General features: G+C 43.0%; 1 protein-coding gene across 1 annotated transcript in view; it reads right to left on the bottom strand.

Annotated features, from left to right (window-relative positions):
• The window catches only part of LOC149782399 (heat shock 70 kDa protein 12A-like), a 54633-nt gene that overhangs the window by 23680 nt on the left and 16748 nt on the right, over nucleotides 1-14205 (bottom strand). The window contains exon 4 of the mRNA XM_089935129.1: nucleotides 1564-1720. Coding sequence (XP_089791255.1) covers nucleotides 1564-1720 — 157 coding nt within the window. The remainder of the gene's footprint in view (nucleotides 1-1563; nucleotides 1721-14205) is intronic.

Here is a 14205-nt window from a genome sequence, read left to right as displayed (position 1 = left end):
CTGAGAACATGAAATTCCAATATACCAGCTACAACATCGTGCTACTAACAACATGCCATATTTCTGAAGGTTAGTCAAGTCATAATAGTTACTTAGGGACAAAAAAGCCCTAATTACTTTTCGCCGAGACAACCATTTGAACAATTCGGAGGGAATTTGAAGGTATTATTACAATATTTAAAACTTGTACCCAACAAGACAAAAATTTAGATTCATTAAAGTCGGATATATTTGTTCTTTAACATTTGATACGATTATTTAAAATTCTGAAACAATTATTGTGTTTACAGAGACAGGCCTAAGACTAGCAGCTTTGAAATTAAAATCTCGTCCTGACTCAAATTCCACTTGGACCAAAGGTTAGTACTTTAATAATTATTTTACATCATAATTGCAGAAAATATCAACTTCGTATATCAGTTGAATGGGCTTGCTAAGTACTTTTTGATCGCAATGGATACAAATGCAATATAATTAAATATGTTCTTCCAACACGAAAAACAATATCCTGGACGTTTTTTGAGCAGCTAATCCCAATTGTGTAATTCAATTGTAAAACAATCTCATAGGTAACTCTCGATATGTATATATATATACATATATAACCAGTGATGAATGAAGGCTCGAACAAGAGGAAGCACACGATTATTCAAAAAGGTCAAATCGACGCTAATTAAAGGTAGCCCATCAAATATGGATCACAGAAATAGTATTATTTATATTTCATAGTGTTTAACTTCGATACAATTTGTCAATATTTCTAATGGTGGGGGACCTGCAAATAGGAAACAGCGAGGGACTGAATAATCGTAATCTACTAACGTGTTTGAAAAACTGAAATAATTACATTTTGTTAGTGTGCTCAATGTTTTCTTAGGCAAATCAACACTCCTGATTTGTGAACATTCCCTTAGACTACGGGACAGAGACAAATTTAGACTTAGAGGATCACATGCTTCGGGCTATTTGAGTTTTGTAAACAATATATATATATATATATATATATATATATATATATATATTATATCAATATGCCGACAAAACAAATGGCAGCCGCCCGTATTTTATGTTCATTAACTGTGGAAAGTGAAATAACACTCACAGAAGACCATTCTTAGCAAATTGAACTCTAACAAAGAATAACAAATAATATTAAAGGAATGAATAGTATGACCACCTTTATAATTCATTTGCAAGCTATGGCAGGCGTGGTTTCTCTTGACAGTAGTAGTCACAGTCCTTGCCTGGAGTATAACTGCGACCGACATGTTTCCAGTCGGAATAATTATTTACGATATTTTGTATACTACATTGTCAAATAGTGTCAGATGGAGAAAATGTGATATTTTCCGCTTAGTTAGATCCTGTTGAACCTATAGTATTTTCCTGTCAACCATATTGTGTAATATTTTTTTTTTCCGGGATGCTCCATGCGGCAAATCAGAATTCCCCACGGGGGCCCAAAGCTGTCTTCTCGTAAACTAATTCTTTCAAATTTTATTGAAAGAGTAAATTCCGAAATTAAAAGTCCTACTGCATTTAAATCAATTTGTATTTCCTCACCTCCGGCATCAATTACTATGTATCGAGTTCCTTCTGACAGTGGCACAATTGCTGTCTTGCCTTCTATAGATTTCGTCTGGAGGGGAATATACCGGCAGTAAATGGAAGCTGCCTCAGGTTCAAGAGCAAGGGCTAGCTGAAAATCTCGAATACCAGCCTGAAATTATACGTGTTTTTGGTGTTAATCAATAGCTATTTGTAAAAACCTATATTTAATGTATTGGTAAAACAGTGGCAACATAAAATAAAGGCTAATGTATAGTTAATCTGGCTCGCTTGGCTATTACAGGCCTCTCTGATTCTAGTTGAGCAGTCTCCAGGACATTGTTGAAGTGGTATAGTTTTACACTGAGTTGATGCATGTCATCTAAATGAACATATAAACAGTTGAAAGCGATGGGAGCACCTCAAAATGTGACATTTTACAATCGGATTGACAAAAGCACATATCATACGGATATAACTTTATTTTCCGTTAAGTTATGTTGTCATAGAGACGGGTGTAACAACACGAAACCTCGACTGGGAAATAAATTATTTCCACTACGATCCGTCCCTGTTGTGTTATCACACTGCCAATGAAACAGCGAAATAAAAACACGTTGGGGGACCTACTCCGTGCTACTTTTTCCACAAGCTCAATTTAATTAGAAACCATATAAAAGTAATATATAATATTCAAAATAATTATGCAAATGGCCTCATAGTGAAGACGATTTGCTTTGGTTAGCAGTATGTCAATGAATGTTGATGGGCATATGCCGATCGTGACTTAAAAAGCCGTGGTCCTGTGCCATGTAATCACTGTGGGTTTAGTTTGCGTGTAGGATCTCCAATATTTAGCTCCATAGTGATAGTCAACATCGATGGTAGGAATCCTCGAAACTACATGCATGTATGCAATCTATTACGATGATATAAATCTTGTTATATATATATATATATATATATATATATATATATATATATATATGTATATATATATATATATATATATATATATATATATATATATATATATATATATATATATATATATATATATATATATATAGTTAGATAGATAGAGAGAGAGAGAAAGATAGAGAGAGAGATTAAATGCCTCCATAACACACAATTCAACAGCGACACATACGTGTCCTTACATTTTTCAATGATATCGACGAAACATGCAAACAACTTTGAGATGATAGTACATAAGGAACAATACGAACCATACGTCTATCTTTTATGACGAGGTCTATACAGGTCCATATTTAAAAGATAAGTTGTATTATTTCTTTAGCGTTTATAGTTTATAAAATGACAAGAATATAATTTACTACAATAAATTATGTCAACCCAATCTATCTCACACTAACATCCTAGTGATAATCCATTTACGTTCACATTAAAGGATTTCGGCTAGCTAAATTTGTTCTTAAACACAAACTGATTTTGATCTACATTAGTAAGGTTCATTAATGCGGCTAATTAGTCTTTCATGGAGTCTTGATCGTCCACAGATGTTCACAGCCTTGTTTGGGGTATTACTATTCTGATTATGCAGAGACAAATTGCTTTCTCGCTGTATATAACGCGGCTACTTGATTGGAGGCGACTCCAAACATCACTTTGGCTGATGACTTGATGATTGCAACAAGCGCCGCAATGGCCTCTAGTAAAAAAGGTAGGTGTATCCGTCATTTTATGTCTTGGCAACATTGATATCCACATAACTGATACATTTTAACAGTGGTGTTAGCCCATATGAATCAATAAAATAAATAACCGTGCGTAGATCAATTGAGCATGCGAGCCAATGATTACTATAGCTTTCCTGGAATCTGAGTTGATTATTCCTATTAGCAGCAGAGGGGGCGAATCGGACATTTTGTCCAATCGTCATTTGGTTTAATTAATACCTTCTGCACTCAGCGGATCCGGTGTCGTCAGCGCCCGGTAAAAAAAAAACGACGTCGTCGACGCTGGGATCGTCCAATCGTCATTTGGTTTAATTAATACCTTCTGCGCGCCGATCCCCCAGCGTCGTCAGCGTCCGGTAAAAAAGCGCGACGACCGCGTCGATGTCATCGCCCCCTCTGCTGCTATGATCTTACAAACAGAGTGATCACTAACTCCTCCTCTTGTAGATCAATTAGGTTATTTGACTGATCGGTAAGTCTAAAATTAATTCTCGTTAAAAACCGATTATGGCATCGCATATAGACCGGATTAATCGGGTTCTCAACGATTAAGAATCCCGGAGGGGCTGTTGGTGAAAATGAATAAAGGATATACCCCTGTTGAGCTTGATTTGATTGCTTGGTATCTACCTGGTAACTCCCTTCGATAGCATCACACACTAGATTGATTGCTATCACCGATGCGATATTTACGTTGTATGGAGCAATATGCCTACCACCATCTCCGTTATCGTGTCTGAGGATATAAGTTGACGGGCCGAGAAAATCATTAAGAGATTTTCTTAGTTCTGGTGCGTTGTATCCTGGAAACTTGAGATCGGGTAAATCGTCTTCTGTGATATTATACTCGGTTAAAAATTTTTGTTTATTACCATCGCTGTTAGCAGATATTGTCTCAACGATTCGCTTATTAATATATTCCATGTCTGATATAAGTTGGTTTAACACCTCAACGTGTTTTCGTGCTTTTGTTTTCCGTAGCTGTTTTAGTTGTGATTGGTAAATATAATTAATCTCGGTAAACGCACCAGTGATATCATTTAAACTAACTGTGGCCGCGGCGGACAATTTAGGAGTTTCCTTATACGGAAAATACCATTGCATGGTATTCCTGTCTTGAAATATAAACCCGCTGGGTAATAACGCGCCTTTTATAATAGACAAATCAGTTCGATACCGGGGATTAATCTCGTGATACGATTGCGCATTCGTGTGCAAGTCCGCGGAGATTTCATGAGGTGGATTCTCGGGCCAACCTAGTATGGTTCTTATTGAACTGTTATAGATATCAACCATATACCCCGGTGTGCTTATTTCAATCGTCGACGATAACGTCGGTTCATGAACCGTAATAGCGATTTTTGATTCTTTTCCTGTGATCGATTTTACCCTGCGTTGAAATTCTTTATTGATTTGTTCCATTTGGTATGACCCAGTTGGTATTGTACCCTCCTTCCAGTCTGGGGTCCCATCGGGTTTATTTGTCCATGCAAAAACCAGCGAGTTATTAGGTTGTTGTCCGTTAAATGCGTCCGATGATCCGATGATAATTGTTTGGTCGGCGTAAAATGGGGAAAGTGTGGTATTTATTTTTTTATAGGACTTTCTACACTTTCCCCATACACGGAATTTTGTTGGGGAAAGTGTGGTATTTATTTTTTTATAGGACTTTCCACACTTTCCCCATACACGGAATTTTGTTGGGAAAAGTGTGGTATAGGATTTTCCACGCTACATCTGTCCCGAAGAAATGGGCCGCCCGGGTTTAACCTGACTCAATTGGCGAATTCGGGTTGTTGTTGTTGTTGTTGTTTTACAAAATAAAAAAATTTCCATTGGAATAATGCCCCATCGGCGAATGCTAACCGACGAAGACGTCAGGGAAATCATGCGGCTCCGTGGAAAAACACCAATATCGGAAATAGCTGATCGGTACCGAATCAGCTACCAGCGTATCTACAAACTATGGAAAAACGAACCCGACAACGATATCAGAATGATAGATCTCAGCATCGACGATGAAATAAAACAAATTGTTGACGCACCCAGTGATGCATCGCCGGTGATGAATTCATCCATGGACGCCATCGTGGATAAACAAACCATTCAGGACTTGCAATGGCGGTTAAATAATTTGTCCAACGAGAATAAATCATTGCAACGGCAACTCAGCGCCGCGTTGGTGCAACGGAAACATGCCGCTGATAGTACAGTCGCGTATGATCGTGTGCAACGTGATTATGATCTGCTACAACGGCGTTACGATGATGCGCAACGGCGTTACGATGATGCACAACGGCGTCATGATGATGCGCAACGCAGCGTTGATAGACTCCAAAACGAGCTTAGGAGCGCTCAACGAGAACTTGCTGCAGCGAAACATGATAATGCGCTACTGATTCAGCGAATCGATGATATAACGGATGAATACAACATGTTGGCCGCAACCACGACGCAGACACTCGACACAACCACCGACAGTAAAAAAAAGAAAAAACCTCGTGAGGATAAATTCGTGATGGAGACAGTTCCCGGTGTAATATCTCCCGAGGACATTAAATTCGTGACCCACATGGACAAGGCGTTGCGTTGAACAAAGTGTTATTCCTTTGTAATCGAAATTCCGCCATCGATGCGCTCAACGCGATATTTATTTCCAATACTAGCTAGGACAGCCGCCAGTATTCTATAGTCCTCGCGGCGTCTTTGCTGATATTTCTCCCTCAGACGGGCCCGGGCTTCAGCTTCCCTGTTTTCATGGACATAACATATATGAGTGACGCCATCGGGACCTTTTTCAGTAATTATTCTTCGGCCGGTGCCAGTAGTCCTGTCACGAACTGCGATTCGCGGGTTACGACGCCTGTAATCATGAAGTGCAGCCTCAAATTCTGACATTATTATAATAAGAGTATCTTTTAAATGTTAAAAGATATTATCCCCGCAGGGGGCATACGAGGCGATAAGTTACCACCGCGGCGTCTGGCGACGAAATAAATATTTCGAAGAAAGAAATCATTGAATGAGGCGCCTGATGGAAAATACCTCCGTTGCGTTGTCGCGGCGACGGTGGGTTAGTTTTTAGCGGGCGTCACAAAATTTGGGGAAAGTGTGGAAAATCCTATAAATAAATAATACCACACTTTCCCCAGTGGCTTTCGTGTACGGGGAAAGTGTGATTTCCCCGCCGGCAACGCGGGGGATGTTTGACCGTTTTACCTAGGGGTCGCATGCGAAAACACAAGTCCGACTTGTCTGTGGGACCGTTTGAGGCTTCTACGCGAGCCACAGTCGCGATGAATGGGTCGGTTGTGGCAACGGTCGACGAGGTCATGTTTCATCGATGGGGAAAGTGTGGTATTATTTATTTATAGGAATTTCCACACTTTCCCCATTTTACGCTGGCCAATCTGACCCGTCATATCGAGAAAACCAGCCGTTGACCGACCACACACGAAATCGTAACATTGTAGTGTGCGTGTCCACCGCGATGACGTCCCTACCGGCGAATCCATCGTCGCTGACGGTTGTTAGGTCGTCTACGAGGTCGGATCGGGGCCACTCAGGATAATACAGCGTGTAGTTAGATCGCTCAGCGTGTTTAGTATCATCCGATTGTAATCTTCCACCGAACCCCTTGTAAATCAATTTATTTTTTTCAATGATGTGTCTTGGCGTCAGGGTGCCCTTCCTAAAGAACTTTACGTCCGGAAATATATCGCCGAAATGTTTCAACAGCGCGTTGTACTTGTCAAGTTGATCCGGTTGCGCCAACATCGCTGAAATATTTTTGATCAACTCGCCGCGGTTAACTGGCACACGCGCCGCATCTAATCGATCCGGGACAACATCGGGTAGTCTTAGCGCGTTAAGGACATCGCGAACTATTTCAAGTTGTTGTCGCGGAGTGATTTTATCGGATCGACACGGAGTCGTTATAACAGCGCTACCGTTATTATGTTTATCAACGAGAACCCGCTGGTATCGTTGTAACCGTAAAACGTTCCTATCGAGATGTTCTATCCTGTCGCTGTCCAGTTTGCTTACATCGGTTTGAAATACGTGATTGAGATACATCAATTTTTTCTTGTACGGTTCTAATCGTTCATCGGGGTTATATTGATGGTATTTTCGCGCTATACCATCCCCAGCCGCGGCTATTCTTTCGCCGACCGATGTCTTCAGAAATTCATCTACGGCGGGGTCATCATTAATTTCCGCGTCGATGACGCGTCGTTGTATTCGTCGTTTTTTTTCTTCCATGTTTCGTACTCATCTGGTAATTCCCACTCAACTGAATAGCCGGTTCGTTTCATCATTTCAACAAGTCTCCCGGTAAAATAACACTTGGAGTTGTTTTCGTCGATGATTGTACTTATAAAAGCGTACCCGTAGCCGGAATTCACATCGCTGAGATTCGGCGCCCTGAACAACAACTCCGACGACGATAAATTCCTTTCATGTGATTCGATTGCGGAAATAATTCCATCGCGGGTCAGTGGAAGCTCCGTGTGAATCCGTTTTGTTGCCGAATAATGTATTTCCGAAATATTTCTGAATCGATGAATTGCCTGTTTGGTCGCCTCCACGGACCCCAATTCTTCGGAAAACACCGCCATGTACCCGAATCGCGGGTCCACGATGGATACTCCGGCCTCGACGGTATGATTGTAGATCACCACGTCGATGTTTTCAAACGCCGCAGTGGTATCAGCGAAATCTCGCTGTTTTTCGGCCGAGTCAGTGTTCGCGTGATAATATTTTACTCGGTATCGTAAATGCTGTAACACCTTAGCGATGGACTCCACAGAATAATCTCCGCGTCGTTTGTTATGCGTGAAAACCACTGTGGGGATTCCACGCGTCAGCGTTTCTAACAGTCTATTATAGTTATCGCTGTGAGACCGTTCCACAATAAACCTCTTTCCATGATCGGGCTGATACGCGTTAATAATCAACTTCATGTCCTGGCGATTTAAGTGTTTTCTGAATAATTCTAAGTCATCGTTGTTGGCGTCCGCGTCAAGTACAATTACCCGTCTCGCGGATGAAATTAGCCATGTCAGTGCGCCCCAGATCTCTTTGCCGCGACTCGATGAGGCCACCTGTCGGAGAATTCCGTGCCACTCATCCAACAATAATACATCAGGAATCCCCCGGACGCGTACAATCGACTCTATTTGTGAAACGACTCTACGAGGCGTTTTAACGTTGAATATAATATCCCCATGGATATTTTCGTACGTTTCGAGACTATGATCGATGGTGGTTTTTCTAGTGAATGTTTTTCTGTACGAGACGCACAACACAGACTGATCGTCTCGTATTGATTTCCACGCCGACTCTGACTTGCCGAGTCCACAGTGGGATCCGTCCATGTAGTCATCGTTGAAAATAATTTTACATCCCCGGCCGCCTTCATGAACAGGTGGCTCGCAGTAAGTGTAATCGGGAGTCCTCTTGGGAAACTCACCACTGTAGTCTCCGCGGCGATAATTAAAACTCCTTACATACCTTTCGTAGAGGGTTTTATCGTCACTAGCGGCTCCAATATTACGCGGTATTATTATTTTTTGCGTGCTTCTGTAACAACCGATTACAAACTGATCAGAATAAACGCATACAAACGCGTCAATGGCCTTCCCTTCGATGAATCCACCGATCTCATTGTATCCGTGATGTCGCCGGCATATGCTGCAAAATGAGCCCGCAACTCGCCCCAGCGATATCATGTTGCTGAGTTGGTTTGTAGTCCCGGTGATCTGATCGGGCTGTCCGGACAACAACGTGGAAATCTGTCGAATTTGTTCAGCAGTAAGATCATCACACTCGGTGATTTCAGGTTCCGGTTCGGGTTTAAACTGTTCGTAACACGGCTGAATAGAGACCGGACAAGATAGCAGCATGCCGGTGAATCCAACAGGATAGATTAATCGCTTATCAACGCTGTTTGGTTTTGCCGACCTGGTTCCGGGCAATTTGATGCTATGCAGCCCAGCTTGTGTATCAACATTCCATGTTGGTCTATCCGCGGCGACTTTCTTTAGCAGCGCCCGATGTTCCTCGAAATCCACCGGGATCGTTTTCAACAGGATGTGATAACCGCCGCTGGTTTCAAAAATCAAAACATCGTTGATAGAATCAACTAAATCGTTGAAATACGACAACAACTCGGCCAGCGATGGCGTCTTGGAATCCACGTCGATGGTAGGATATCTACATCGGTGTTTTGGAATGATTTCATTGACCGCGGAATACCCCCGAAATTCCCTTATGTCCGGATCATCTACAAACACGTAAAATTTCCCCATTTGTTGGTTGATTACTCCACGAAACTGATAGTCTGCGACGGTGAGAAGGTCAATTGCGGATTTTTTACTGGAAACGCCCCAAGACGGCCCTAAATGCCTTCGGTAGTATTCTCGTACGTCGTGATACGTTTCCGGGGACGTAAAAAATTCATCCGGGGACTCCTCGTAGTAAGATGTTCCGCGCCCCAACGCGTCGATGAAGGTGTTATTGGAATAATTATTATCCATTATACTGTATACTTTTTAATATTTAATTGAATGCTTATTAATAGTTAATAATAATGGTTAATCCGGCGCTTGCTGTCAATAAATGTAAATGGCTTCCCCAGGGATCAAGGGTCACGTGTGGAAAAAAACTGCTACGGTGAGTTTTGCGGGGTACATAATTGTAGATCAAAACAGGGGAGCAAGGACGGTCCTCAGCCCTGTCTCGGATGTGGCAAGGGCGTCCGAGGAAAGGTTAGAATTTGTATCGGTTGTGGAAGCCCCCAGTATCGGTCAGCGGTAGAATACTGTCAACGAAAGAATAAACCGATACCATCCCCGGAAGAGTTTTAAAAGTCTCGAAAGGAAACAGAACGCAGTTGAACGATGGTGGAAATTCCTATACCACACTTTCCCCAACAAAATTCCGAGTGTGGAAATTCCTATACCACACTTCCCCCAACAAAATTCCGTGTGTGGAAATTCCTATACCATACTTCCCCCAACAAAATTCCGTGTGTGGAAATTCCTATACCACACTTTCCCCAACAAAATTCCGTGTGTGGGGAAAGTGTGGAAATTCCTATAAAAAAATAAATACCACACTTTCCCCATATACGGAATTTTGTTGGGGAAAGTGTGGTATAGGAATTTCCACACTTTCCCCATATACGGAATTTTGTTGGGGAAAGTGTGGTATAGGAATTTTAAAACTCTTCCGGGGATGGTATCGGTTTATTCTTTCGTTGACAGTATTCTACCGCTGACCGATACTGGGGGCTTCCACAACCGATACAAATTCTAACCTTTCCTCGGACGCCCTTGCCACATCCGAGACAGGGCTGAGGACCGTCCTTGCTCCCCTGTTTTGATCTACAATTATGTACCCCGCAAAACTCACCGTAGCAGTTTTTTTCCACACGTGACCCTTGATCCCTGGGGAAGCCATTTACATTTATTGACAGCAAGCGCCGGATTAACCATTATTATTAACTATTAATAAGCATTCAATTAAATATTAAAAAGTATACAGTATAATGGATAATAATTATTCCAATAACACCTTCATCGACGCGTTGGGGCGCGGAACATCTTACTACGAGGAGTCCCCGGATGAATTTTTTACGTCCCCGGAAACGTATCACGACGTGCGAGAATACTACCGAAGGCATTTAGGGCCGTCTTGGGGCGTTTCCAGTAAAAAATCCGCAATTGACCTTCTCACCGTCGCAGACTATCAGTTTCGTGGAGTAATCATCCAACAAATGGGGAAATTTTACGTGTTTGTAGATGATCCGGACATAAGGGAATTTCGGGGGTATTCCGCGGTCAATGAAATCATTCCAAAACACCGATGTAGATATCCTACCATCGACGTGGATTCCAAGACGCCATCGCTGGCCGAGTTGTTGTCGTATTTCAACGATTTAGTTGATTCTATCAACGATGTTTTGATTTTTGAAACCCGCGGCGGTTATCACATCCTGTTGAAAACGATCCCGGTGGATTTCGAGGAACATCGGGCGCTGCTAAAGAAAGTCGCCGCGGATAGACCAACATGGAATGTTGATACACAAGCTGGGCTGCATAGCATCAAATTGCCCGGAACCAGGTCGGCAAAACCAAACAGCGTTGATAAGCGATTAATCTATCCTGTTGGATTCACCGGCACGCTGCTATCTTGTCCGGTCTCTATTCAGCCGTGTTACGAACAGTTTAAACCCGAACCGGAACCTGAAATCACCGAGTGTGATGATCTTACTGCTGAACAAATTCGACAGATTTCCACGTTGTTGTCCGGACAGCCCGATCAGATCACCGGGACTACAAACCAACTCAGCAACATGATATCGCTGGGGCGAGTTGCGGGCTCATTTTGCAGCATATGCCGGCGACGTCACGGATACAATGAGATCGGTGGATTCATCGAGGGGAAGGCTATTGACGCGTTTGTATGCGTTTATTCTGATCAGTTTGTAATCGGTTGTTACAGAAGCACGCAAAAAATAATAATACCGCGTAATATTGGAGCCGCTAGTGACGATAAAACCCTCTACGAAAGGTATGTAAGGAGTTTTAATTATCGCCGCGGAGACTACAGTGGTGAGTTTCCCAAGAGGACTCCCGATTACACTTACTGCGAGCCACCTGTTCATGAAGGCGGCCGGGGATGTAAAATTATTTTCAACGATGACTACATGGACGGATCCCACTGTGGACTCGGCAAGTCAGAGTCGGCGTGGAAATCAATACGAGACGATCAGTCTGTGTTGTGCGTCTCGTACAGAAAAACATTCACTAGAAAAACCACCATCGATCATAGTCTCGAAACGTACGAAAATATCCATGGGGATATTATATTCAACGTTAAAACGCCTCGTAGAGTCGTTTCACAAATAGAGTCGATTGTACGCGTCCGGGGGATTCCTGATGTATTATTGTTGGATGAGTGGCACGGAATTCTCCGACAGGTGGCCTCATCGAGTCGCGGCAAAGAGATCTGGGGCGCACTGACATGGCTAATTTCATCCGCGAGACGGGTAATTGTACTTGACGCGGACGCCAACAACGATGACTTAGAATTATTCAGAAAACACTTAAATCGCCAGGACATGAAGTTGATTATTAACGCGTATCAGCCCGATCATGGAAAGAGGTTTATTGTGGAACGGTCTCACAGCGATAACTATAATAGACTGTTAGAAACGCTGACGCGTGGAATCCCCACAGTGGTTTTCACGCATAACAAACGACGCGGAGATTATTCTGTGGAGTCCATCGCTAAGGTGTTACAGCATTTACGATACCGAGTAAAATATTATCACGCGAACACTGACTCGGCCGAAAAACAGCGAGATTTCGCTGATACCACTGCGGCGTTTGAAAACATCGACGTGGTGATCTACAATCATACCGTCGAGGCCGGAGTATCCATCGTGGACCCGCGATTCGGGTACATGGCGGTGTTTTCCGAAGAATTGGGGTCCGTGGAGGCGACCAAACAGGCAATTCATCGATTCAGAAATATTTCGGAAATACATTATTCGGCAACAAAACGGATTCACACGGAGCTTCCACTGACCCGCGATGGAATTATTTCCGCAATCGAATCACATGAAAGGAATTTATCGTCGTCGGAGTTGTTGTTCAGGGCGCCGAATCTCAGCGATGTGAATTCCGGCTACGGGTACGCTTTTATAAGTACAATCATCGACGAAAACAACTCCAAGTGTTATTTTACCGGGCGACTTGTTGAAATGATGAAACGAACCGGCTATTCAGTTGAGTGGGAATTACCAGATGAGTACGAAACATGGAAGAAAAAAAAAACGACGAATACAAGGACGCGTCATCGACGCGGAAATTAATGATGACCCCGCCGTAGATGAATTTCTGAAGACATCGGTCGGCGAAAGAATAGCCGCGGCTGGGGATGGTATAGCGCGAAAATACCATCAATATAACCCTGATGAACGATTAGAACCGTACAAGAAAAAATTGATGTATCTCAATCACGTATTTCAAACCGATGTAAGCAAACTGGACAGCGACAGGATAGAACATCTCGATAGGAACGTTTTACGGTTACAACGATACCAGCGGGTTCTCGTTGATGAACATAATAACGGTAGCGCTGTTATAACGACTCCGTGTCGATCCGATAAAATCACTCCGCGACAACAACTTGAAATAGTTCGCGATGTCCTTAACGCGCTAAGACTACCCGATGTTGTCCCGGATCGATTAGATGCGGCGCGTGTGCCAGTTAACCGCGGCGAGTTGATCAAAAATATTTCAGCGATGTTGGCGCAACCGGATCAACTTGACAAGTACAACGCGCTGTTGAAACATTTCGGCGATATATTTCCGGACGTAAAGTTCTTTAGGAAGGGCACCCTGACGCCAAGACACATCATTGAAAAAATTAAATTGATTTACAAGGGGTTCGGTGGAAGATTACAATCGGATGATACTAAACACGCTGAGCGATCTAACTACACGCTGTATTATCCTGAGTGGCCCCGATCCGACCTCGTAGACGACCTAACAACCGTCAGCGACGATGGATTCGCCGGTAGGGACGTCATCGCGGTGGACACGCACACTACAATGTTACGATTTCATGTGTGGTCGGTCAACGGCTGGTTTTCTCGATATGACGGGTCAGATTGGCCAGCGTAAAATGGGGAAAGTGTGGAAATTCCTATAAATAAATAATACCACACTTTCCCCATCGATGAAACATGACCTCGTCGACCGTTGCCACAACCGACCCATTCATCGCGACTGTGGCTCGCGTAGAAGCCTCAAACGGTCCCACAGACAAGTCGGACTTGTGTTTTCGCATGCGACCCCTAGGTAAAACGGTCAAACATCCCCCGCGTTGCCGGCGGGGAAATCACACTTTCCCCGTACACGAAAGCCACTGGGGAAAGTGTGGT

Source organism: Sinohyriopsis cumingii, chromosome 15 (assembly GCF_028554795.1).
Source record: "Sinohyriopsis cumingii isolate HCF-2022 chromosome 15, ASM2855479v2, whole genome shotgun sequence".
NCBI classification, from domain to species: domain Eukaryota; kingdom Metazoa; phylum Mollusca; class Bivalvia; order Unionida; family Unionidae; genus Sinohyriopsis; species Sinohyriopsis cumingii.
This window is presented reverse-complemented; position numbering and strand designations above follow the sequence as displayed.